Source organism: Haliotis rubra, unplaced genomic scaffold (genome assembly GCF_003918875.1).
Source record: "Haliotis rubra isolate DU_JTF1 unplaced genomic scaffold, ASM391887v1 Scf2207, whole genome shotgun sequence".
NCBI lineage: Eukaryota > Metazoa > Mollusca > Gastropoda > Lepetellida > Haliotidae > Haliotis > Haliotis rubra.
The window spans coordinates 5200-32908 of record NW_025766234.1 but is presented as its reverse complement, the minus strand read 5'-3'; the positions used below and the strand labels follow the sequence as shown (position 1 = coordinate 32908).

The 27709-nt window shown below is 40.5% G+C and overlaps 1 protein-coding gene across 6 annotated transcripts; it reads right to left on the bottom strand.

The window, feature by feature from the left end:
- On the bottom strand, window positions 1-27709 carry LOC124277390 (multiple epidermal growth factor-like domains protein 11). Of its 6 annotated transcripts, XM_046713065.1 has the most exons (12): window positions 27559-27709; window positions 18558-18692; window positions 16882-17079; window positions 7468-7692; window positions 6907-7041; window positions 4608-4756; window positions 4376-4499; window positions 4020-4045; window positions 2590-2727; window positions 2202-2340; window positions 1591-1726; window positions 1-1408 (listed from the first exon to the last, which is right to left on the bottom strand). In XM_046713065.1, exons 1-12 carry the CDS (start codon window positions 27614-27616, stop codon window positions 1225-1227), a joined length of 1647 nt encoding a protein of 548 aa, XP_046569021.1. In that variant the 5' UTR covers window positions 27617-27709; the 3' UTR covers window positions 1-1224. The 6 variants fall into 6 exon arrangements, with proteins under 6 accessions (XP_046569021.1, XP_046569020.1, XP_046569023.1 ...); XM_046713064.1 differs by lacking the exons at window positions 2590-2727; window positions 4020-4045 and adding an exon at window positions 2931-3082 and having other exon boundaries at window positions 4352-4499; XM_046713070.1 differs by lacking the exon at window positions 4608-4756 and having other exon boundaries at window positions 1089-1408.

The window sequence follows — 27709 nt, the reverse complement described above, 5'->3', positions numbered from 1 at the left end:
CTTTTGAAAATGGAGAATTTAGTACAAACTGGTGTGTGGTTTCAGCTGTATGAAGAATGCAAAATTGTACCCTGCTGGACGCGGGTACTGAAGGCAGCAATGTCTCATAATGCTCTGTGAGGATCCTGTCCAGCTAGATACGGACATCACTGTTCTGGTAACTAACTGTAGGCTGTAATGTCTCATAATGCTCTGTGTTGATCCCGCCAAGCTAGATACGGACATCACTGTTCTGGTAACTAACTGTAGGCTGTAATGTATCATAATGCTCTGTGTTGATCCCGCCAAGCTAGATACGGACATCACTGTTCTGGTAACTAACTGTAGGCTGTAATGTATCATAATGCTCTGTGTTGATCCCGCCAAGCTAGATACGGACATCACTGTTCTGGTAACTAACTGTAGGCTGTAATGTATCATAATGCTCTGTGTTGATCCCGCCAAGCTAGATACTGACACCACTGTTCTGGTAACTAACTGTAGGCTGTAATGTCTCATAATGCTCTGTGTTGATCCCGCCAAGCTAGATACGGACATCACTGTTCTGGTAACTAACTGTAGGCTGTAATGTCTCATAATGCTCTGTGTTGATCCCGCCAAGCTAGATACGGACATCACTGTTCTGGTAACTAACTGTAGGCTGTAATGTCTCATAATGCTCTGTGTTGATCCCGCCAAGCTAGATACGGACATCACTGTTTTGGTAACTAACTGTAGGCTGTAATGTCTCATAATGCTCTGTGTTGATCCCGCCAAGCTAGATACGGACATCACTGTTCTGGTAACTAACTGTAGGCTGTAATGTCTCATAATGCTCTGTGTTGATCCCGCCAAGCTAGATACGGACATCACTGTTCTGGTAACTAACTGTAGGCTGTAATGTCTCATAATGCTCTGTGTTGATCCCGCCAAGCTAGATACGGACATCACTGTTCTGGTAACTAACTGTAGGCTGTAATGTCTCATAATGCTCTGTGTGGATCCTGTCAAACAAGATACGGACATCACTGTTCTAGTAACCAACTGTAGGCTGTAATGTCTCATAATGCTCTGTGTGGATCCTGTCAAACAAGATACGGACATCACTGTTCTGGTAACTAACTGTAGGCTGTAATGTGTCATAATGCTCTGTGTGGATCCTGTCAAACAAGATACGAACATCACCGTTCTGATAACTAAGTGTAGGCTGTAATGCCTCATAATGTTCTGTGTGGATCCTTGCGGCTAGATACGGACATCACTGTTCTGGTAATCAACTGTAGTTTGTAATGTGTCATAATGCTCTGTGTGGATCGTGTCCAGCTTGGTGTAGTCATGTTCAGGCAGCACATCATATGTTGAGACTTCTACAGGTGGGGCCGGGCTTGTCTGCGGGGTGCCAGGTTCTTTTGATGACGTCTTTGCCATCCTGATATCAAAATGATGAAAATAGTAACAGGAATTGGCAAATGATGCTCTGATTTAGATGTGAATATTGAACATTGTCATTATAATTCATACATTCTCTATATGTTTGATAGAAAAACAACTGGCAACATACATTTGTACGTTTCTCTAATCACGGTTTGTACATTACCAACTGAACATTACCTGAAGTCTCCTTTCCTCCATGAGCACACTGCACCTGCAACAACAGCCAACAACACCAACATCACAACGGCTCCAATAAATCCAGCTACCAAAGGAGATATTCGTCCCGTTGAGTTTCCAGGTAAACTGCTGACCACTTAAACCAGAACAGAATAATTGTCAAAATCATCATCATTCTCAAAACACCATCAGTAATGTTACTCACATCGTTGTAGAAGGGACGGTGAGAATATCATCACACTATCATCTATAAATCTTAATTTATTCCCCATAGTGCCGAATTAGTTTTCTATGTCGAGTCTTCTCGTATAATCTTGGGTTTCATATCACTGTTGCTCCATTATTCTGACGACCACAGTTTGTTAATGCGGACACGTCTGGGTACAGGCAACAAACAAAACTTGGAGACACCATTTCATGTTATAATCACTCATTGGTGAACCCTCATTTTTTTTCCCTTGAATATTTACACGATTATACTGAATGGTGTATGATTTATCCATTACAGGGATGGGTGCTGGTTAGGATACTTTTGCACTGGTTTGTGGTGAACAGCTGACTGTACTAAAATACACAGACGTTATAAAAGTAGCCCCTCTTCCTTAGCTAACCTTGTTGACAGGTGTTGCTGACCCAGCCTGGACTGCAGCCCTTGAGACAGGTTCCAGTGACATGGGTGACAAGGTTCATCGTCCACACAATGTCCACACGTGGAGGAACAGTTGACACCAAACGTCCGCGACTGACATTCTACAATCAATTGTTTAATATATTAACTTTCACCTAAGAAGGTGAACCAACTGGTAACTAACGCAACAGCCTGCAGAACGTTGTATATATCATATTTAATAATCATATGATCTCAGTATCGTGTCTTATTCACTGCTAATGTGAACAGAACTTGATTTTTCTCCCATGGTATCTTCGTGCAAACCTTTCTCTGGCGTTAACGTTTTGCAGCGAGTTTACCTCTTGTTATTCAACACCACGTAATTTAACCTTGTTGACAGGTGTCGCTGACCCAGCCTGGACTGCAGCCCTTGAGACAGGTTCTAGTGACGTGGTGACAAGGTTCATCGTCCACACAATGTCCACACGTGGAGGAACAGTTAACACCAAATGTCCGTGACTGACATTCTTCAAGAAAATGTATATTGATAGGGATGCACTTCTGATATGCTTCACAGTGTCTTATCAGGTTGAGCGAATACTGGCTAGCGTATTAGCATGTACAGCAAAATATAATGTTTAGCATTTGTGTTAATCGTCAGTACAGACAATAAGTACATGGTTGTTTTAACTGATACAGAACTACTCCATAGTACGAGAACGTCACATACCCAACATACAGTCCACTCCCTCCCATCCTGGATGACATCCTCCACCACACCGCCCAGTATCCCGGGACAGGGTGCCCGATACCTCCCCTTACACTTCCGGGCACTGCAGTTACCATGACAACCGGGTCCATAATTCACGTTTAGCGTACACTCTGAAAGATAATCACCAGGACAAACACTGTAATTGCTGTCAGTGCTCACAGCAAGGAAACAACATACCGGCAACACACCAGAGAGAACTGTTAGTTGTCTTGGCTCCTTGTTCTTGACTTCTAGTTCTTTATATATGTCTGTTGTTTGTTTGCTAGCATAGTTGACGCCGTGCACTTTGATATTCCCGCTATAGATCTGTGTACGATAATACTCGAGTCTGAGCCAGACAATCAGCTGATTGATATTACATGCAAAGGTCTATACCGGTACCTACGATGACACATACAGTTCACCAAGTCGCGGAATCGGACCACTAGGTCACCATCGCTTACCACGAGTAAAGGTTGTTTGGGGATGAAGTCTAACTATCAGCTGGAACGTGTCTGTTGTACGTCCATGGCGTATGATGACGAAAACGATAAAATTGACTCAGTTACAGATAACTGGAAATGTCTCCTGTCGTCTACGTGACGGAACCTCATACCAATTTTAACTGCCTTGGGAAACTGAGTTTGTGTCATATAAGTTGCCTAAAAAGGAATAACTTCTTTGAGTGGCATTTTAGAAGCTGGAAATACAAAATGACTGTTGATGGATAGCAACTTATAAATGCTGTTACACATAAAATTTGTCATATCGCAAATAGGAAATGATCCTGATATATTATCCCTTGACAGAATTATTTTGCCGTTGTAGACACCTTTTCCTGGTTCCAACACCGTGCGATTTTGATTACTGAACGCCTGGAAGCTAAAATGTCGGACGACTACAAATGGACACCGCTTCTTTCTTATACGAAAATCGCACGTTACAGCAAATACACGTATTGCATTGTCATTATCGTAATTTTAAATTCCATAAATCATTTACTCATAGGATCTTCAGATATTTTTTATGACTGCACTACACTTACACATACGTGACATCGTGACATACCTGATGTACAGTCCTCTCCCTCCCATTCTGTAGCAATATTCGGATAGATAATCATTGCATAAAAAGTGTTGCAATATTTTGTGTATATACAACTGATACTAGCTACAGTGCCATTAGTTCAAATTTAGTAACGGGAACTGAACCTTCAAATGTGGCATGGGCTGAACCCCCTGTCACTCAAGTATACAACTGTCATACTACAAGGCACAGACATACATGTATTTTACGTCTGTTGGGATATGTCCGGGGTATATTGCAAGCTACATATACTTTGGCTATTACAATGAGATGACGTAAACCATCTATTTGAAATACAATGGATATCACTTCACCTTGCCTGCAGTCCACTCCTCCATCCTGCCTGACATCCTCCATCACACCGTCCTGTATCCCGGGAACAGGTGCTCCCATCTCCCTGGCACATCCGGGTACTGCAGGTTTTGAGACACCTGACCCCGTATTCCACACCTTGGACACAGGCTGTAAAATATGGTTGTCAGCTATATGTTGGGTCTAATTCAGATGGTGTCTGCAATAACTCTAAAGACATACATTCAGTGAAATATGACACTTTCCGATGTCTCTTACCTGTAGTGCAGTCCTCCCCTTCCATCCTGCCTGACATCCATCTGTACACCGTCCTGTGTCCCGGGGACAGGTGCTCCCATCTCCCTGGCACATCCGGGAAGAACACGCCCCTCTACAGTCAGGGCCGTACTCGACATTGTCGACACATTCTGTCAAGAATCACCAAACAGTTTGTTATCATTATTTCCGTCTGCCACAACAGAAGTGGGCATTGGGTGGTCCACGTTCTACGAGTCATCGTGAAAGTTAATATTAAAGTATAACAGGTGAAACATTGAAGAAAAAGACCACTACGTGTGGTAGTGACAAAACAAACAAGTGTAGAAGTGAGCACAGCTCACATTCCCCGCTTCCCACTGTGGGACATGGGACTGATGTTGATATATATAATGTGACAAGGATCAGCAGCTCACATTCCCCCGCTTCCCACTGTGGGACATGGGACTGATGTTGATATATATAATGTGACAAGGATCAGCAGCTCACATTCCCCCGCTTCCCACTGTGGGACATGGGACTGATGTTGATATATATAATGTGACAAGGATCAGCAGCTCACATTCCCCGCTTCCCACTGTGGGACATGGGACTGATGTTGATATAAATAATGTGACAAGGATCAGCAGCTCACATTTCCCCGCTTCCCACTGTGGGACATGGGACTGATGTTGATAAATATAATGTGACAAGGATCAGCAGCTCACATTCCCCTTCCCACTGTGGGACATGGGACTGATGTTGATATATATAATGTGACAAGGATCAGCAGCCCACATTCCCCGCTTCCCACTGTGGGACATGGGACTGATGTTGATATATATAATGTGACAAGGATCAGCAGCTCACATTCCCCCGCTTCCCACTTTGGGACATGGACATGGCTGATGTTGATATATATAATGTGTCAAGGATCAGCAGCTCACGTTCCCCGCTTCCCACTGTTGGACATGGGACTGATGTTGATATATATAATGTGACAAGGATCAGCAGCTCACATTCCCCCGCTTCCCACTGTGGGACATGGGACTGATGTTGATATATATAATGTGACAAGGATCAGCAGCTCACATTCCCCAGCTTCCCACTGTGGGACATGGGACTGATGTTGATATATATAATGTGACAAGGATCAGCAGCCAACAGGATCTATGGGTAATAACTAACATGTGTGTGGCGTTTGGTGAACCTAGCATGTATGGTTTCGGTGATATGCTCTGGACAAGATAAGTTTGGTGAACCTAGCATGTATGGTTTCGGTGATATGCTCTGGACAAGATAAGTTTGGTGAACCTAGCATGTATGGTTTCGGTGATATGCTCTGGACAAGATAAGTTTGGTGAACCTAGCATGTATGGTTCGGTGATATGCTCTGGACAAGATAAGTTTGGTGAACATTATAGCATGTATGGTTTCGGTGATATGCTCTGGACAAGATAAGTTTGGCGAACCCTAGCATGAATGGTTTCGGTGATATGCTCTGGACAAGATAAGTTTGGTGAACCTAGCATGTCTTGTTTCTCTGATATATGCTCTGTACAAGATAAGTTTGGTGAAAATAGCATGTAAACCTTAAGAGATATGCTCCGGACAAAGTTGCTGGACGGAAGGACGGAATGGACGCCATATAATAATTTAACATTGTTTAAGATATTTACAGCAATATTCTTTTAGACGAATACTAAATGATTAACATAAACAGGCCGTGTTATCTGTTTTGTGTTGGTCTGAACTATCTTAATAACTGAATACACAATTGTATTAGTAACATGCACATGTCATTTCTGGCCACTGTGGCAATACTACAGAGCTACTTACATTTTTTACTTACTTTTTGCGTTACATCTTCAAATCATTAATATACACAAAAAACATATGTGGAAATTGCTCTTGATCAGTTTGATTTGGATTGTATAACTTCCGCAAAGTAACGTTCTCGACAAAGTGAGACATACGTATTGTCAGGCTGACTGTTTTATAACTGAAAACACACACTCACACTCACACTCACACACTCACCACTCACACACACACACACACACACGCACACACACACACACATGCCCACGCACGCCTACCCTTACCACCACCACCCCCACCCCATCAACCCTAGCACCCAGTACAACTGGTCAAAACATCTTGTCCGAAAAGGATATCACGTTTGTTGCTTGGTTAGTTACCTTTCTGCCCAACCATTACCCCACGACATGTCAACACATTCATCCCCCATCTTTTCCCCATCCTTTGTTCCATGACAACCTTTAGTCTACACGTGTTCCTCTGTTGTTCATTATGTACTCACCGACATCGCAGTTGGTTCCCTTCCAGCCTGCCAGACATCCACCTGGAGGACAAACCCCCGTGATGTCGTTACAGACGCCGTCTTTACAGTGGCAGTAGTTCTCACAGTCAGCACCAAAGGTACCCGGATCACAAGCTGGCAAGAAATAACAAACTGGGTCACAATTGTCGAGCACCTCAAGATACTACTGACATTGTTTTAACCATTGACAAATACAAGGATGTATTTCAGACATTAATATTGCTCTTTTCCTTCTTCCGGGTGAAAGGTGTATGGTCTGTTCCCATAAATATATTATAAATGTATTCTATTATACCCAATAAGTGACTTGATGTCTTCTTCTCTGTGAAATTTGCATTTAAAGACTGGTGACAACACTGAATAAATGTCCCTCAAGACCCCTCATTACATCCCCATAAATGGGAGTCCGACTATTAACCATTGGTTTCGAATCAGTAACTGGTCATCAAAAACTCTATACTCAATCTATACTTGATAACTAGAAACATCACATTAAAAATCAAAGGTTATGTATTTTGGTACGAAATTAGAGTTTCTTACCATTCACCTCCACCTCACAAAAGTCCATTATAGGTTGTGTATCCCTATTATTAGCTGTAGTTGTGTACAAAAGTACGTAGCGCCCTCTGCCGTGACAGGGGAAAGATGTGGTGTTGTTGATGTCAGGCCCATCTACTCTTCCTGTCACAGTGTAGCAGAGGAGACCGCTGGGTATGGTGGTGGTGTTGGTGAGGTACACCTGGATGCCGTTTCTTCTGGGTGTATCTGTACATAACGAAGATGAAGTAGATGTTTAATATGTTTGTTTATTCTCAATAAAAACACAATTAAAAACATTTCCATGTTCATGACACCATTTCCGTTTTGAGAGAAACATATGCCAAGTGCAGGATAACTATATTAACTCTTCTAGGTTTAACTATATGACTCCTAGGCTGCTAAATTAATATATGCTGCTATTGTAATAACACACTTCAAGTTGATCAAATCTTTCTGGTTTGTTCATGCGTTATGCTAAAACGAAAATTACATGTTTAAGTTGAGAAAAAATAAGATTAATTACTTCAAAACATTGTATATCTTGCTTCAACACTGCTCGATCTACATGCCTCTTCTAGTGTATACTATAAGTGTAGAACTGACCATTCGTCACAGAGAGGAGCAGGTGGTGTTGCTCTGTTTATCCGGAAAACATTAAGCAGCTCTGTGCTCTACGTATCAGAGAGTGACAACATCCTTGGTGCAAAGGTGACTATTAACGGGACCACAACATTTATAATTGGCACCCGACTTCCGCCCACAAACGTGCTTGATTGTCGGTATTGTGAAGAACTGTATAATACCTTTGATCTATATGACAAGTGCGCTCAAGAAGCAGAGACAATATTAGTTGGCGATTTTAATGCTGACGTAAGACACTGTGTTGACTCAAAGCGTAGAGCTAAGTATCTAAATAGGGTTCTAACAGAACGAAACCTTGTATCTGTTATACCTCTGGGTGATAGTAATGTTTTTACTTATTCCAACAAGTGTAAAACACAAAGAATTCTGATTGACTACGTCTTCATAGACTGTGATCTCAGAAATAGGGTACTGGGTTATGCTATTGACAATAACATAAGCTATGCTGTATCCGACCACTTTGCTATCCTCACGGTGTTTCGTAGTGAAACTCCTACATACAGCTATACTGGTGGTATACATCTAAATTGGCGAAAAGCCAATCAAGTAGATCTCTCATTGTATCGATATGAAGCTGAAAAGTATTTTAGAAATGTTGAATGAAAATGCTCCAAGTATACGTCTCCAGAAGAATATATCGAAGCTCAAAATGCATATGTAACCCAATCTCTCCATTCTGCAGCAAATATAAGTATCCCTTCCAGGCAAACTTGAGTCCATATTGGAAAAAAGATAATTTGAAAGATCTACATAATACAATGAGAAATTGTCGTAATGAATGGATCCGTAATGGTAAAATCCATGATAAAGAGAATAGTTACTACATTGCATATCAAGAAGCCAAACGTATTTTCCGAAAACGACATCGTCAATCAAAGAAACATGAGGATGATCTTAAATTCAAAGGAATTTATGAGGCTTCCGAACTAGGTATGCACGAGTACTTTAAAGCTATCGAAATATACAAACGTAAAAAAGAATACACTCAAGTTCTCACTTACGAAAACACATCTTGTAATACTCAGGAAGGTATATGTGACCTATTTGCTAATATTTCAGAGACCTATCTCTACCATGTACACATGTTAATTTTGATTCAGATTTTACTGATTATGTAAATAACTTTGTATCTCAACTTGAGAATACTCATGCTGACTGTGATGATGCTTTTACACTGCTTCAGTGTCCTTTTACGTTTGATGAACAGTTATGCACTATTCGGCGACTTAAGAACGGCACATCACCTGGACCTGATCGCCGGTAGATCTGTCGTTAATCACCTAGTAGCACTTTACAATGCTATTGTTCATTATGAATATCTACCTTGTGGTTATAATGTTGCTACCATACCCCCATTCACAAAGGGAAAGGTAAAAGCACATGCGATCCTTCAAATTACCGGGGAATAACTTAAACTCCTATTTTCAGCAAATTATTCGAAAGAGTCATCTTAGAAAGAATAGAAAATTGGTGTTGTCACAGTAAACCTTTCCCGCACAAGTATCAATTTGGATTCCGTAAAGGTGCTGGCGCTGAAACAGCTGCATTAACACTGTTAGAAAGTATAGCTTGGGATAGAATATGGCTCAATGGATTATTTTATAAACTCCATCACTTTGGTATAAATAGTAAACTGTGGCGTATCTTACGTATTAAATATACTTCAATGCAGTCTTGTGTTACAATAGGGGGAGTTGCATCTTCTCCATTTCCTGTAAAACAAGGTGTTGGTCAAGGCTGTGTTTTGTCAGCTTGGTTATTTTCATTGTATATTAATGACCTATTATGCGCACTAGAATCATTACAACACGGTTTAAGTCTTCCATAGGGTAATGTGCCAGGTATCTTATTAGCAGATGACAAAATTATTGTAAGTGGAGCCATAGATGGCCTACAGTGTGCACTAAATGTGTGTTTTGAGTACTCTTGTAAATGGCATCTTAAATATCATGCCGACAAAAGTGTATTCTTATTGTTTGGTAATACCCAAATACATACATGTCCATCATTTTACATTGGGGAGAACATTGTAACTCAAAAAGATGTTGTTGTGTATGCTGGCTTGTACATAACCACTGCATCTTGTTATGTATGCTGGCTTGTACACAACCACTGCATCTTGTTGTGTATGCTGGCTTGTTCATAACCACTGCATCTTGTTGTGTATGCTGGCATTGTTCATAACCACTGCATCCACTGCATTGTTGTGTATGCTGGCTTGTACATAACCACTGCATCTTGTTGTGTATGCTGGCTTGTTCATAACCACTGCATCTTGTTGTGTATGCTGGCTTGTACATAACCACTGCATCTTGTTGTGTATGCTGGCTTGTACATAACCACTGCATCTTGTTGTGTATGCTGGCTTGTACATAACCACTGCATCTTGTTGTGTATGCTGGCTTGTACATAACCACTGCATCTTTGTTGTGTATGCTGGCTTGTTCATATCTTGTTGTGTATGCTGGCTTGTACATGCATCTTGTTGTGTATGCTGGCTTGTTGTTGTTGTGTATGCATTGTACACCACTTCATCTTGTTGTGTATGCTGGCTTGTACATAACCACTGCATCTTGTTGTGTATGCTGGCTTGTTGTGTATGCTGTTCATAACATAACACTGCATCTTGTTGTGTATGCTGGCTTGTACACATGCAACCACTGCATCTTGTTGTGTATGCTGGCTTGTACATAACCACTGCATCTTGTTGTGTATGCTGGCTTGTGCATAACCACTGCATCTTGTTGCATCTGGCTTGTACATGTGTATCTTGTTGGTACATTGTACATAACCACTGCATCTTGTTGTGTATGCTGGCTTGTACATAACCACTCCATCTTGTTGTGTATGCTGGCTTGTACATAACCACTGCATCTTGTTGTGTATGCTGGCTTGTACCACTGCATCTTGTTGTGTATGCTGGCTTGTACATAACCACTGCATCTTGTTGTGTATGCTGGCTTGTACATAACCACTGCATCTTGTTGTGTATGCTGGCTTGTCTTGTTGTGTATGCTGGCTTGTACATAACCACTGCATCTTGTTGTTGCTGGCTTGTGCACAACCACTGCTGGCTTGTGTATGCTGGCTTGTACATAACCACCGCATGCTTTGTTGTAACCACTGCATCTTGTTGTGTATGCTGGCTTGTTCATAACCACTGCATCTTGTTGTGTATGCTGGCTTGTACATAACCACTTCATCTTGTTTGTTGTGTATGCTGGCTTGTGTACATAACCACTGCATCTTGTTGTGTATGCTGGCTTGTACATAACCACTGCATCTTGTTGTGTATGCTCTTGTTGTGTATGCTGGCTAACCACTGCATCTTGTTGTGTATAACCACTGCATCTTGCTGGCTTGTACACATAACCACTGCATCTTTGTTGTGTATGCTGGCTTGTACATAACCACTGCATCTTGTTGTGTATGCTGGCTTGTACATAACCACTGCATCTTGTTGTGTATGCTGGCTTGTACATAACCACTGCATCTTGTTGTGTATGCTGGCTTGTACATAACCACTGCATCTTGTTGTTGTGTATGCTGGCTTGTACATAACCACTGCATCTTGTTGTGTATGCTGGCTTGTACATAACCACTGCATCTTGTTGTGTATGCTGGCTTGTACATAACCACTGCATCTTGTTGTGTATGCTGGCTTGTACTTGTACATAACCACTTCATCTTGTTGTGTATGCTGGCTTGTACATAACCACTGCATCTTGTTGTGTATGCTGGCTTGTTCATAACCACTGCATCTTGTTGTGTATGCTGGCTTGTTCATAACCACTGCATCTTGTTGTGTATGCTGGCTTGTACATAACCACTGCATCTTGTTGTGTATGCTGGCTTGTACATAACCACTGCATCTTGTTGTGTATGCTGGCTTGTACATAACCACTGCATCTTGTTGTGTATGCTGGCTTGTACATAACCACTGCATCTTCAACTTTAGTGCGTACTCAAAAATCATGTGATAAACTGTGTGTCTGGAACAGAGTTATGTCACCATATGCCCTGTTTGCTTGTGAATTATGGTGTAAACTAACATCTAAAGAGTATGAAATACTTGAAAGAGCATAATCTTTCTTCTGTAAAAACATCCAGGGGCTCTCTAAATGTTCTTCAACAGTTGTCGCACGAGATTGTTTAAATTTACTATCAGTCCAAGCATACATAGAAAAAAACGTTGTCTTACGTTCCTTGGCAAATTATGTAGAGGTAATTTAAACTTTGTATTCAAGAATGTCTTAAACTTTAAACTTAGTCAATTCTTACTTGACTCATGTTATGAAAGAGAAGCTAAAAGTACAAAATTCCCTTACTACCATATGTTACTATTAACATATAAATACGACCTGACAGATTATGTAAATACATACATTGTGTCTGCCAGCTTTCCTAATAAAGCACAAAGGAATGTCCATGTTGCGAAAACAATCCATGAAGCTAAACTATCCATACATCTAAAGAGTTAACGTCAAGGGAAAATCAACATAGATACTATTCAGTGCGAGACCAGAATATACATAGACTATGGTAAATGTCGATCCTACGGCCTGATCTATTTCACTGTATTGCAAACTTGGTGTAAAATAGTACTCTGCGTATCCAATCAAGTGTATATATGGCACATTTGCCTACGATATTGTCAAACATGCTTTTATGTACTGCCAGCTGACAAGCCGTCAGAGAGATCTTATCGAATCAATTATTGACATAGTAGATGTAAATACGTTTTCTAGCCTTTGGAACAATGGTGAAGAATTGATTCTATGTTTCTTACTGGGAGGACTTCCAACGGAATATTGTCTATCCCTTGATGATAATGTATGGCTTGAGTGCATGACCAATGTATGTATAACTGTTAACAACTGGAAACATTTCTTTGTAAATTGTTTGTAACTATCTGTATTCCCCTGTTTCTGATCTGCATGTAAATATATCATATCACATTGTATCTTCATTCACTGGAGGAAACAAAGAATATCTATCTATCTATCTGTGTATGCTTTCATTGGATGCATGGCAGACCTGAATCCATTCTTATATATTTTACGCTTCCACGTTCTGTGACCTGGTTAGTCATTGTTTCAAGTTGATAGCTGAAATATGTATTTATTGTCTGAAGTGGATTAGTCTATACATTTGCGTATTGTTATGTCATTGTTCAACTGCGGGTTTGTTTCAGATTCAGTAGAAGTTCAGAACATTGAGTTTAACACTAATTAGTTGTCACAAATGTATTACTACCTGATATCAGCAGTGGTTTTAAAGTTATTTCATTTGGATGGGTCTGGCGTCAAGTGTGACCTGGAAGGTTCTTGAACAGCTTTAAACTTGATCCATAAACTGTATTGAACTTTCTGGAGATGGTTACACTATACCATTAAACAAAGAAGGGGATATTCAATGGAAGTTATGGATATTTTGTATATTTAAGGTGATACATAGTTTAACAGTATATCAGGGACATCTGAATGAGATTTGCATTAGTCGGTTAGCATTAGTCGGGTAGCATTAGTCATTAGCATTACTACGTCTAGCAGTAATGTGAGTCCGTCAATCGTGTCTGATTACAAATCGTTTGTCCACTCTCCCTATCTACCACCTGTAGCTCTACTCATGCCACAATGTTCTGTCTTCTAACTCCTAACATTTACAACTTCTGAAATGACAATTCCACGTAGCAGCCCCTGACATGACATTTTCCGCACGCTAACACCATCGTTTAATGTGTTTAAAACAATATCAGAACATTATTCACCAACACAATGACATGCATGACTGAACATTTCGAATGTTACTCGACCTTGTTCAAATACACATCATGAATAACGTTTACACGAAATTGGCGTATACACGAAATTCCTGAATAATCATGTTCTAAATCCACATACAAGAATACAACTTTGTACCTAAATATTATCACCTCAAATTGCACTGTTCCCTATTTTTATAGCAGGTATAAGTGGACAAGCAGATGCCTTTCAAAGTCACGAGGACCACCAGCTGTGTGAAGATCGAATACACATTCTGGACATCAAAGCTGTTTGGGAAGTGTTGCTGCTATCTGCATATTATCATCACTGATGTCATTGATATTACCAGATTTGATGAGATCACTATGTAACGATTTCGCATTGGCCATACTAGATATACGCACTAATATTTATTAGAAGGTGAGGATCCTCGTTTTTGCATCCCTTGTGATGAGAGGATCACGGTCAAACATGTCATGCTTGACTGTATTGATGTTTTTCCATCACAAGGGATAAATATTTCAATGCCAAATCTGTGAAGGATCCTTTTAATGTTAATTTTCAATTTTTTAGTGAATTTTCAAAAGAACAAATTGATACATTTTGATTGATATGTTTTGTATTATATATTGTATTATTGGTAGTTTTAATCAGCAACTTAGAATGCTAGTGGCTGTATCCTCACAGGCGGATGAAGTAGCGCAAAATTATTGTCCTCCTGTGAGTGTATGTAAGTCCCCAAACTTTCCAAGTAAATTTATACTTACCAGACTTTTAAACGTAGTATTTGTGTAAGTTTAAATTATGGGTGAAAGTTCCTACTAGCTCCAGCGGCTGAAGGGATGGTGTAAATCCTACTATGGTAAATGCAGGTAGCAACGTTACTATCAGTCCCCATGGTCCCTAGTATGGTGATCTACCTTCAGTTGTGGGCGATCTACAGCCCGTTTTTATATTGTATCGTCCTCTGTAGTTAAACCGTTTTAGAATTAATTACTAGTTTCTAAATTGATATCTGTGATAATCTAGTTGTTTTACTGTCCTTCGTTGACAAGTGTGTCAGATTTGCTTTTAATCATTATAAATCTATAACTTGATTTAGTCACGATATGGCTGAAGAAGTGACTCACTCACTCATTGCTATTAGGGACCGTTCATAATTTATGGCCAGGGGGGGTGATGATGATTTTTGTGGAGAAGCATGTACAATGTCAATGACCCCCCCTAAAATTTATGTACAAAATAAGTGACACCCCCACACACACACACACCCCACCCCCAACCCCCTGCATGTCATGTACAAAATCAATGACCCACCTCCCCTTCCCACAATTTCTAAGCATAATTTTAAACATATTTTTTATGTAAAAAATTGCTGGCCCCCCTAGTACGTGTGTAAAAAAATGCTCCCATTGTAATAACTTTGCAGTTATTGAACTGAAAACCTAGTTAGTTTCTGTTATTGAACTGAAAAACTAGTTAGTTTCTGTTAACTGTGTATCAGTTCTACGTTATTTGTTGTTTTCAAATTTTCTGGGTCACGTGATAGTTTCTATTTGCATGTCGACATGAAAAGTAGAAATGAAATTAGAAGGGGCAACCCGTTGCAATCATAACGTAAGAATGCTATCGAAAATGACATAACTGCCAATCTTTTGATCGATTCCATCACTATACTGGTACCTAGATGCGACTCGAGTTTGAGGCATAGCATCCAAAGTATATTTCACATCAATCATGCCCAATTTAAACTTTCTTTCATATGAGAAATGGTCTGATCTGTGTATATCTGCATGTATTACTGATTCGATCATGACTCGAGTAAACACTTAATTGTGATTGGTTACTTAAAGTCCATCAAAGCTAATTAATCACGTTATACAAGTTTCTAATTATACATGTTTTAAGGCAATACGTTGTTTTAGGGTGATTGCCAACATGGCATTACTTTGCGGTCTTTTCATCGATTCCAAACACCACGATGCCGTATACTGATGCCTTGACCCGAGTTCGAGGCATGTTATCACAACATAACGTAGATCTAAACAAAAGTTTACATTGAATGTGCTTGACAATTTACTTGATAACTGGAAAACGTTTCTCATTATATGACATTAGTGAGTGATTCTTCACCGGGATCGAGTGAGTGAGTTAATATTTAACGTCACATCGGCAATATCTCAGCCATATCGTGACGAAAACAATTTATATAATACAAAAATGATAACATTATGAAGAGTTAAACTTGTCGACGATGGGCAGAAAAAAAACTAGAGTATCACAGATATGAACATAAAACTAGCATGTAAAACTAAAACAGTGTAGTTAAATAAGACAATACAATATAAAACACGGGCTATAGATCGCCAGCATCTGAAGGTAGATCAGCATGCAAGGAACCATGGGGATCTTCACCGGGAAAAGGAAACATTAGGATCCCGGAGAAGTCCAACTACGATCAAAAACCTGTGGCTTCATGTAAGTCAGATTCTCAAAATCAGTAGCTGATGAGAATGGGTCATAACCTAGCTACTATCTTACTAGCTACTTAATGTGTTGGCCGCCATATTACCAAAAACGTAATACTTACAGTCAGTTCTGAAGTAAATGGTGACGTCATGCATCAACACTGTGTCATTGGGATCCACTCGCCACCAGTTGGGATTGCTGCCCTTTGTCTCTACACAGACAGTGTAACTAATGACAATCAGTCATGATACTATACTTACAGTCAGTTCTGAAGTAGATGGTGACGTCACGTATCAACACTGTGTCATTGAGATCCACTCGCCACCAGTTGGGGTTGCTGCCCTTTGTCTCTATACAGACAGTGTAACTAATGACAATTAGTATTGATACTATACTTACGGTCAGTTCTGAAGTAGATGGTGACGTCACGTATCAACACTGTGTCATTGGGATCCACTCGCCACCAGTTGGGATTGCTGCCCTTTGTCTCTACACAGACAGTGTAACTAATGACAATCAGTCATGATACTATACTTACAGTCAGTTCTGAAGTAGATGGTGACGTCACGTATCAACACTGTGTCATTGAGATCCACTCGCCACCAGTTGGGGTTGCTGCCCTTTGTCTCTATACAGAAAGCGTAACTGTTTGCAGCAGTGTTTCCGTCAGTGGCTTGGGATGATGGGTAAAGACCTTCTCCACTGGATGATGTAGGTTTCACCCTCGCAAGGTTATCTGGAAAATGCATCCAGGACGATTGTCTTCCAGTATATTCATCTTGTTTGGATCCAAGGTTTTCAGCACAACATCAAGACATCTCAATAACATGACCTATCGTTCCACTCAGTACCAAGCTGAGTATACTTTTTATGCTACCTACTTATTATAATGCTTACACAGAAGGTAAACGTGTTCCGATTGCAGGACTCTATGTTTTCATGGTACAAATGAGTGTTTGTACTTTCAGTTCCATTACGTGCCACACTGGCCATTTTGTATTGGACTTTTGTTAAACAAAGCTTATTTTACGTCCAACATTTTCAATAAACAAAGTATACTGAAAGGCAAAAGAAACGTCGTGATATTAGAAATGACATTTAAGTATCAATGGATTATTTGAACCTATATTTTGGAAAATATACACCGGAAGTCAAGTTTGAGGAAAACATGAATCGTGGTCGTATAGCCTGTTTTCCCATTAGAGTATTGTTTGAGATTGAGGTTGATTGAGGTTAGCTGCTGTGTTCAGAAAACAAGTGAACAACTGCCATTCAAGCCGACAATCTATACCTGAATGCGTGCATGACACGCGTGCATCTCGATTTCAATGTTGTGTTTGTGCGAACTCTTCCCTTTCCACAAACAAAAACATTTCAAACCTCAATCTCAAACAATACTTTATTGGGCAATACAGGCTATACGACCACGATTCATGTTTTCCTCAAACTTGACTTCTGGTGTATATTTGTAAAAAATACTCCATTTGTAATTAGATGTCATTTCCAATATTACGACGTTTCGTTCGCCTTTCAGTATATTTATGTTCGGTGTGTAAAACCATAAGACATAATTTTTCGCTGCGGAATTATACATAGTTCACATTGGCGGACATCATGTATAGCTACCATCCCTTAACCAACTTACATCAATAATAAACCACAAATCAATGAAGTATGGGGAGATTGTGTCCTATTCATACCTCATAAGTCAACAACATTCAATGATTAATGTACGTAGTTCAACTACACTTATTTGTACAATTAACGGTCTGTCCCAATTGTTGACACAACTTCAACCTGGTATGTATTAACTCCTCTTGGTACAGAATGAACACACGTCTAAAGCCCCTTCACCCATGGTCCCTAGAGCCGTACACGATGTGAATTCGTTTACAATCCGATTGACTGAAGGCATATAGGTCGTAAAAAGAGACAATCTATAACCATATTCATACGTCTATTCCAACAAAAAAAACCTCGTCAAACCACAAGATTCCAGGAGCGTGACTCAGAAGACAGGAAAACATAGCAGTGATGACACAAGTGTTTCCTTTAATCAGGGTGATTCTTAATGGATGTGACCCCTTAGGACAAAACAGAGTATATAACCTCTATAAGTTAAAAGAAGAGAAATGTGTGACCCCAGAGTCAAACATAAACTAAGCTTTAATTATGTTACCGTGTCAGTAGTTGTGTGGTAGTGTAGTTACATACGTTTCTGACATGTCGGACCAGACCACCCTGGGGAACAGTTTGGCGGACTGCAGCCGGAAGTAGGATTACACTTGTCCTGGTCACAGTTACATGTGTAACCACAGTTGTACCCGTATGTACCACCAGGACAGTTGCCTGTAACAGAAGAATTACATCAGAGATAGACAGTGACACTGGTAGCCGTATGTACCATCAAAACAGCTGTCTGTAACAGAAGCATTACATCAGAGATAGACAGTGACACTGGTAGCCGTATGTACACTCAGGACAGCTGTCTGTAGCAGAAGTATTACATCAGAGATAGACAGTGACACTTGTAGCCGTATGTGCCATCAGGACAGCTGTCTGTAATAGAAGTATTACATCAGAGATAGACAGTGACACTGGTAGCTGTATGTACCATCAAGACAGCTCCCTGTAACAGAAGTATTACATCAGAGATAGACAGTGACACTGGTAGCCGTATGTACCATCAAGACAGATCCCTGTAACAGAAGTATTACATCAGAGATAGACAGTGACACTGGTAGCCGTATGTACCATCAGGACAGCTGCCTGTAACAGAAGTATTACATCAGAGATAGACAGTGACACTGGTAGCCGTATGTACCATCAGGACAGCTGTCTGTAACAGAAGTATTACATCAAAGATAGACAGTGACACTGGTAGCCGTATGTACACTCAGGACAGCTGCCTGTAACAGAATTATTACATCACAGATAGACAGTGACACTGGTAGCCGTATGTACCATCAGGACAGCTGTCTGTAACAGAAGTATTACATCAGAGATAGAGAGTTACACTGGTAGCCGTATGTACCATCAAGACAGATGTCTGTAATAGAAGTATTACATCAGAGATAGACAGTAACAGTGGTAGCCGTTTGTACCATCAGGACAGCTGCCTGTAACAGACGTATTACATCAGAGATAGACAGTGACACTGGTTGCCATATGTACCATCAGGACAGCTGTCTGTAATAGAAGTATTACATCAGAGATAGACAGTGACACTGGTAGCCGTTTGTACCATCAGGACAGCTGCCTGTAACAGAAGTATTACATCAGAGATAGACAGTGACACTGGTAGCCGTATGTACCATCAGGACAGCTGTCTGTAACAGAAGTATTACATCAGAGATAGACAGTGACACAGGTAGCCGTATGTACCATCAGGACAGCTGCCTGTAACAGAATTATTACATCAGACATAGTCAGTGACACTGGTAGCCGTATGTACCACCAGGACAGCTGCCTGTAACAGAATTATTACATCAGAGATAGAAAGTGACACTGGTAGCCGTATGTACACTCAGGACAGCTGCCTGTAACAGAAATATTACATTAGAGATAGACAGTGTCCCTTGTAGCCGTATGTACCATCAGGACAGCTATCTGTAGCAGAAGTATTACATCAGAGATAGACAGTGACACTGGTAGCCATATGTACCATCAGGACAGCTGTCTGTAATAGAAGTATTACATCAGATATAGACAGTGACACTGGTAGCCGTATGTACCATCAGGACAGCTGTCTGTAATAGAAGTATTACATCAGAGATAGACAGTGACACTGGTAGCTGTATGTACCATCAAGACAGATCCCTGTAACAGAAGTATTACATCAGAGATAGACAGTGACACTGGTAGCCGTATGTACCATCAAGACAGATCCCTGTAACAGAAGTATTACATCAGAGATAGACAGTGACACTGGTAGCCGTATGTACCATCAGGACAGCTGCCTGTAACAGAAGTATTACATCAGAGATAGACAGTAACAGTGGTAGCCGTTTGTACCATCCAGACAGCTGCCTGTAACAGACGTATTACATCAGAGATATACAGTGACACTGGTAGCCGTATGTACACTCAGGACAGCTGCCTGTAACAGAAATATTACATTAGAGATAGACAGTGTCCCTGGTAGCCGTATGTACCATGAAGACAGCTATCTGTAACAGAAGCATTACATCAGACATATACAGTGACACTGGTAGCCGTATGTACCATTAGGACAGCTGTCTGTAACAGAAGTATTACATCAGAGATAGACAGTGACACTGGTAGCCGTATGCACCATTAGGACAGCTGTCTGTAACAGAAGTATTACATCAGAGATAGACAGTGACACTGGTAGCCGTATGCACCATTAGGACAGCTGTCTGTAACAGAAGTATTACATCAGAGATAGACAGTGACACTGGTAGCCGTATGCACCATTAGGACAGCTGTCTGTAACAGAAGTATTACATCAGAGATAGACAGTGACACTGGTAGCCGTATGTACCATCAGGACAGCTGTCTGTAACAGAAGTATTACATCAGAGATAGACAGTGACACTGGTAGCCGTATGTACCGCCAGGACAGCTGCCTGTAACAGAAGTATTACATCAGAGATAGACAGTGACACTGGTAGCCGTATGCACCATGAAGACAGCTGCCTGTAACAGAAGTATTACATCAGAGATAGACAGTGACACTGGTAGCCGTATGTACCATCAGGACAGCTGTCTCTCACAGAAGTATTACATCAGAGATAGACAGTGACATTGGTAGCCGTATGTACCATGAAGACAGCTGCCTGTAACAGAAGTATTACATCAGAGATAGACAGTGACAGTGGTAGCCGTATGTACCATCAGGACAGCTGTCTGTAATAGAAGTATTACATCAGAGATAGACAGTGACAGTGGTAGCCGTATGTACCATCAGGACAGCTGTCTGTAATAGAAGTATTGTATCAGAAATAGTCAGGAGCTGTCATTTTCCCACACCTCTTGGTTCTTGTGTGCAATTTGGTCATATGAGCAATTATATTATATCAAACTGACAACACAAGAAGAAGTGTAATTTCAACTTGGGAGTCAACTGTACTGTCAGCTAAATGAACTGTCTAAAGGAGAATCAATGTCAAACTAATCAGAAACATGATTTTGTGTTTGGGACACTAAACCGCATCCCATTTTACACAAAACTTCCATACTAGATATTGTTCGTAGGCTCCAAGAATGTCTGTATGTTGTACAACTGTTACTCTTGTGTCAGTAACTGGACAAGGTTCACGTGGCTGGGATGTAGCGACATGTCTAGAGGTACTGCATGATGTGTTGAAGTTTTGTCATTGGTTGTAATGTCGGATAGTTGTGTACAACGTTGAAAAATGATAATGTTGGACAAAACTGAACTCTGAGATGACTGTAAAATTTCAAGCAAGCCCTGCTAATGTTTTAGTACCAACATTCCACTGTCTCAAATAGTTTTCTTTGATTATGAGACTACTTGTCGTAAGAGGCAACTGAGGGGATCGGGTGGTCAGGCTAGCTGATTTGCATAGATCGATGATTATGCTGTTTATCACTTGATTGTCTGGTCCAGACTCGATTATTTACAGACCGCCGACATGTAGCTGGAATATTGCCGAGTGTAGCGTAAACTAAACTCACCCACACTCACTCACTCGTTGACAGTATTATGGAGATGGGTATTTGGTAGCAAATATGCTGGATTCGGCAACATATCTTTCCGTTGTCTAAACTACCAGTTGTCCGACTTCCATATTTGTGGAAGCCGCGGTAGGTGAGCGGGTTAGATGTCTGACTTTGTGTGCTGGCGATTAAGTGCCTGATTCTGTCTGTGTGGGTTCGAATCCCGAATGGGACTCAACCCAACAAATGTACTAGAATATGTACTTGACAAAGAAAGTGTAACCCCAAATATAACATATGTTACATAACTTTCGTGTACGGATTTGTTTGGAGCTTTTCCAGTACAAAAGACGATGGAGGAATCAGGTTTTAAGAATATAAATGCAGAGGTGACTGGAAGAAAAGGAAGTTTCTTCAGAAATTTACTTTTTACACATTTTCAGTCCAATCTTGCCTTTGTGATATAGTTCTGTTCATTTAAATAATCACCATACATAATGCATTCATCGCCAGTATTAAACTTATATCAGAGAGAGAGAAAGAAATGGAGAGAGAGAGTAAATAACAAAAAACGGTTTATTGTACAGTACAATGTGATGACAAGGAATTACTTGATGAAGCCAGTGACAAGGGAATACACGTGCAAGCCAGTTTATATACAACAAAGGCGTTAACGCTTGTATCAGTTCAGTAGCTGTTTGTATTCTGTTGTGGATGATACAGAGTTTGCATTTACTATAGACTTGCAGTCTAACTATATTTTGATAGACTAAGGTGTTAGGAATGTTAATTGTTTACAATTTATGTATTTTGATGCCACTCTCCTTCATTTGTTAATTCACAAATGCTGTGCAGTTGCATCATTGGATGCCTTCAAATCTCTTCAATATTGCAGGACATTTAGACAAGCAATAAATCAATCCGCTGTACTCATTGTCATTTCGATTCTAGTATACTCTTCCTTAGGTGGAGTGCATATCACTGCAATGTAACCATCGTTAAAATTCTTCTTGAAGTATGATTAACAAACACGCCTTCCTATACTGAAAGCCATTAAAAACGCAATTGGTATTTGTTGTCCTGAAACTGACAAAAGTTGTATTGAAGATTTTTTCCTGCGATACAGAGGATGTAGGGATAAAGGGCTGTTATTCTGGCCCATTTCGAGTTCGAGTCCCGGAGCGTTCCTCTCACATGAACTTTGATACTTAAAACTGAACCTTTGACATTTCTCGTAAACACAACCACATTCATGAAACACGCTGTGCACATGCATAACCTGCACCCATGCCCTGTAAAAGCACAAGGAATTGTGGAACTCAATCACTTTGAGAAAATGCCACACTTGACACAAGACGAAAGGAATCAGGTTATCGGTATGGTCAGCCAAGGTGCTTCAGATGTGATGATTGCCAGGCACTTTAATGTGCATCCATCCACTGCAAGTCGACTCAGACAACGTTTTCCGGCTACCGGAAGTGTTGCTGATCGTCCGCGACCTGGTGCACCACCTGTGATAACAGTTCGACAAAACCGCAATAGCCGAGTTTTGCACTTGCGCAATCGGTTCCGAACAACTGATGATTAGGCAAGGAGGACAACTGGGACAAGTCAACGTCATTTCAGCGCCCAAAAGGTGCAAGGACGCCTTGCTGCTTTCAACATCCGGTGTCGTCACCCGTTCCGTGGTCCAACCTTATTGCATCGCCACAGACTTGCCAGGCAGAGATGGGCAGCAAATTTGGCCAATCTTGGCAACAGAACAGATGTCATTTATTCAGATGAATTCAGGTTTAACTTATCCTTTGCAGATAGACGTCAACAGATTTATCGACGTAAAGGAGAAAGACTTGCGCCAAACTGTGTCCTTGAACATGATCGTTTTGGAGGGGGTGGTGTCATGATCAGACAACAGACCATCAGAGGCTGCAGACCATCCAACAGCTGCTCCTGAGAAATGTGTGTCTTTCAATGCCCAAAAGACTGCGAGCATGTCTTGCAGCGCACGGTGGACACAGACGATATTGACTGCAAGTGACCCCTCCTTAGTGTGATGTCGTTGTTGCGTCACTGATGTTGTTGTTGACTGGACATTGTCAGATGAAATTATTCACAGATGTTCACTTAAAACATATCTGTCAGTTAGGTTTATATATGTTGACATTAGTGTGAGTAAAGAAAGTATGAATGTCAAATTGCATTTATAATGGCTTTCAGTGTATAAACTTGCCCAGCCACTATTGACCTGATATTTGTCTAATGACAAGCCCCGGTTACACTATGTCAGTCTTTATCCTGATCCCGCTTGAACTATTTGTGGATTTAGGAGTTTGAGGTCACATGGTGCATGTACTAGTTTTGTGTAAAATGTATCACAGTAGAATGTTGCGGGCAGTTATGGCTGCTGGTTATCGTCAACGTAATCGATTAACATCGAACGCCGAAGGAAACCTTCTGTCCACATAAATATAGACAGTCGGCTATGAATTCAATAAAAATGATATATCTATGAGAAATATGTACTGTTTCAAATTTAGCGGTAGTATAACACTATTACCGAAGCTGTAAAATTTACTTACTACCGTTCTGTTTAGCCCATCATATTTTTCTAAAATATATAATATTGTTAAAAAACTGATTTAGCATATCACTGATTTTGTAATCACGACCCCTCTGATCCATTACACTGTTTGATCTAAAGTAGTCTTTTAAAGTATGATTAATTACCTTACCGTGTTTATGCCAGTGGTACACCCTTATGCGCTATTCAATCCTATCGGAAATATCAAGCCTCGTGTCAGCGAATCCAATACAATTGTGTACACTTTGACGCCACTAGGATATCGCACACTTTCCAAAATGTAGAAAATAGTTCCCATAGAATCGAACTTGAGCACAAGGTACACACATGAGTGAGTTAGAGCCACCGCAGTGACTCTTGTGAGGCGCGTAAAATCGTTAAGTTGACAGGGCACAAGGTTCAGCAGTAAATTCATTCAACATGGACACCTCATAACAGCAAAAGAGCCTCAACTCTTAATGTTTGCAGTCAGTCATACAACCAGGTTAACCTTGCACAAATTGTCAGAAGCTCTCCTCCCGCATCTTTCCACACCCAGTAAGTGTCGTCACTCTACACAATTACTTCCGAAAATAGGTCAAGGTCATTATTCGGTTGGGTAAAGGGTCTACGGCGGATTTATACAATGTTAGTTATTGAAGGCTTTACCACAAATCACCCAGTTTGGGGCGATGTCAACTGAGTTTGGAATGCGAGGCCGCATAAGGTATTCACGCGTAACCAAGAAAAGGGTTCCAACTGAAAATGTTCAAAAAATTGTCACGGTAGAAAAGTGTTGACGGTTCTAAATTTAATTTAAAACCGAACGCGTAATCGTGTTCTGACAAAGTCGTTTACAACACTCAGTAGAGACACCCGTTCGCCACGAATCCGCCCGTGTTTGTTGGCACATGCTGGTATAATATTGCCGAGTAACTACACTCATTTACAAGGTCGTCGTGACATGGGGATCACTGAAGAAAAGAGTTTCACTTTATTGACACATTCGTAGACAGCTGTTGTGAACTTAGCCCAACACAAACAGTAAAACCTGTCCTGCAGGTATTAGCCGTATCTACACTTGGCTTGTTGTTACTGAGTGTGTTTGGTTACCTGTCAGGTATTGGCCGTATCTACACTTGGCTTGTTGTTACTGAGTGTGTTTGGTTACCTGTCAGGTATGTAAGACTGAACAAGATAACCCCGGTATTATACTGTAACATGCTGTTATACATAGCGAATGTTAATACCTCGACAGATCTCAAAAACACATACAATCTTAACTTACATGAACAGTGTCCAAGAAGGATCACAAACAAGACCGCGACTAACTGGATTCGTACGATGGAAATGTACAAAACTTTTGTCGACGCCACCCATGGTAGTCGTGTCACTTTTTAAAAAACCTTGTTTAATACGACAACCAGTTAGTTCTTTAAACAATAGTCTTCATGAACGACGATGCTGGGCAACATCGTGAACATACCGTTGGTGATTTCTTGCGTCAAAAGCCGGTAGCAACTCCATCTTGACCCACCAGGGAGTCCAGTTCCAGAAAATCCCATAGAACATTTTTGTTATTTTGGAACAAGTCCTCAGTTGAGAATGAACGCAATATTTCAACATTGGAAACATATGTTATTCGGTGTTATTATATCAATCTTCAACACTGGAGGAAATAAAGACGATGCGTTGATCACCCATCACCATCACCATCACCTCACCATCACCATCACCATCACCATCACCATCACCATCACCATCACCATCACCATCACCATCACATCAACATCAACATCACCATCACCATCAACATCAACATCACCATCACCTCAACAACACCATCACCATCACCTCAACATCAACATCACCATCGCCTCAACATCACCATCACCTCACCATCACCATCACCTCACCATCACCTCACCATCACCATCACCATCACCATCACGATGCGTATCATTGATTTCCTAAAGTACTGGGGCGGTGGGGTAGCCTAGTGGTTAAAGCGTTGGCTCGTCACGCCGAAGACCCGGGTTCGAATCCCCACATGGGTACAATGTGTGAAGCCCATTTCTGGTGTCCCCCGCCGTGATGTTGCTGGAATATTGCTAAAAGCGGCGTAAAACCAAACACAGTCAGTCAGTCAGTCCTAAAGTACTTCACTTCTAACATATTGCGCATACCTTCTTATCCCCAATGATCCCTTTGATCTTAACACAAATATTGACATAAACGACAGTACTGATATTCTGAACAATGACTTTAGTGAACATGAAATATTATGTACCATACGAATATTAAGAAATAATAAGGGCAACATTATTAATGAATATATTAAATCTTCTGTCCCAGCTATTTTACCTTTGTATGTTAAACTATTTAATCTAATATTTGACTCGTGGATTTTTTCCCTAGCATTGGTTAAATGGTATTATTCGCCCTTCTACAAAGATAAAGGAAGTACAGATGACCCTGTAAATTTAAGTATTATAAGTTGCCTTGATAAATTATTTACCTCACTTCTCAATAAAGTGTTAAACCAATAAAGTAATACTATTTTATCAGAATCACAAGCAGAATTTAGACATGGCTACTCCATAGTTTTAGCCTGTACGCTATTATTGATCTGCTTAAAAAGAGAAAGATAAAACCGTATTGTTTTTTTTATTGATTTTCAGGGAGCTTTTGCCAATGTTTGTTTATGGAAAACGTTACTAGCGCAAGGTATTGATTGCAAATTAATTCGAATTATTGAAAATATTAGCATGTACGATGGTATTCATTCATGTGTGTGATCAAATGGTACTTACTCGGAACAGTTTCACTGTCTTATTGGAGTCCGCCAAGGGGGAACTCTCTCCCTAATGCTATTCTCTTAGTGTGTGTGGTTACCTGTCAGTTATACAATACTGGACAACATAAGCCTGTCATTTTAGTATAACATGTAGTAACACATAACGAATGTTTATACCTCGACTGATGTCGAAAAGACGTAATAGTTTAACTTACATGAACAGTGTCCAAGAAAGATCACAAACAAGACAGCAGCCCCAAGGTACTTCTCCATTGTGTCCACAGTATGACCACAGTACTACAAGGAAGTGAATGACTACAACAGGGCGACTTCTAGACAACACCCCCCACCAGTAAAATACCTGCC

Bases quoted from the DNA above. Each gene is read 5' to 3' on its own strand.
- LOC124277390 (XM_046713064.1), bottom strand. From the start codon at position 27,616: ATGGAGAAGTACCTTGGGGCTGCTGTCTTGTTTGTGATCTTTCTTGGA. The intron at 7,042-7,467 runs GTAAGAAACTCT...ATTTCTTGCCAG, and splicing joins TTGTGAGGTGGAGGTGAATG to CTTGTGATCCGGGTACCTTT. The intron at 4,500-4,607 runs GTAAGAGACATC...CATATTTTACAG, and splicing joins AGGGGAGGACTGCACTACAG to CCTGTGTCCAAGGTGTGGAA.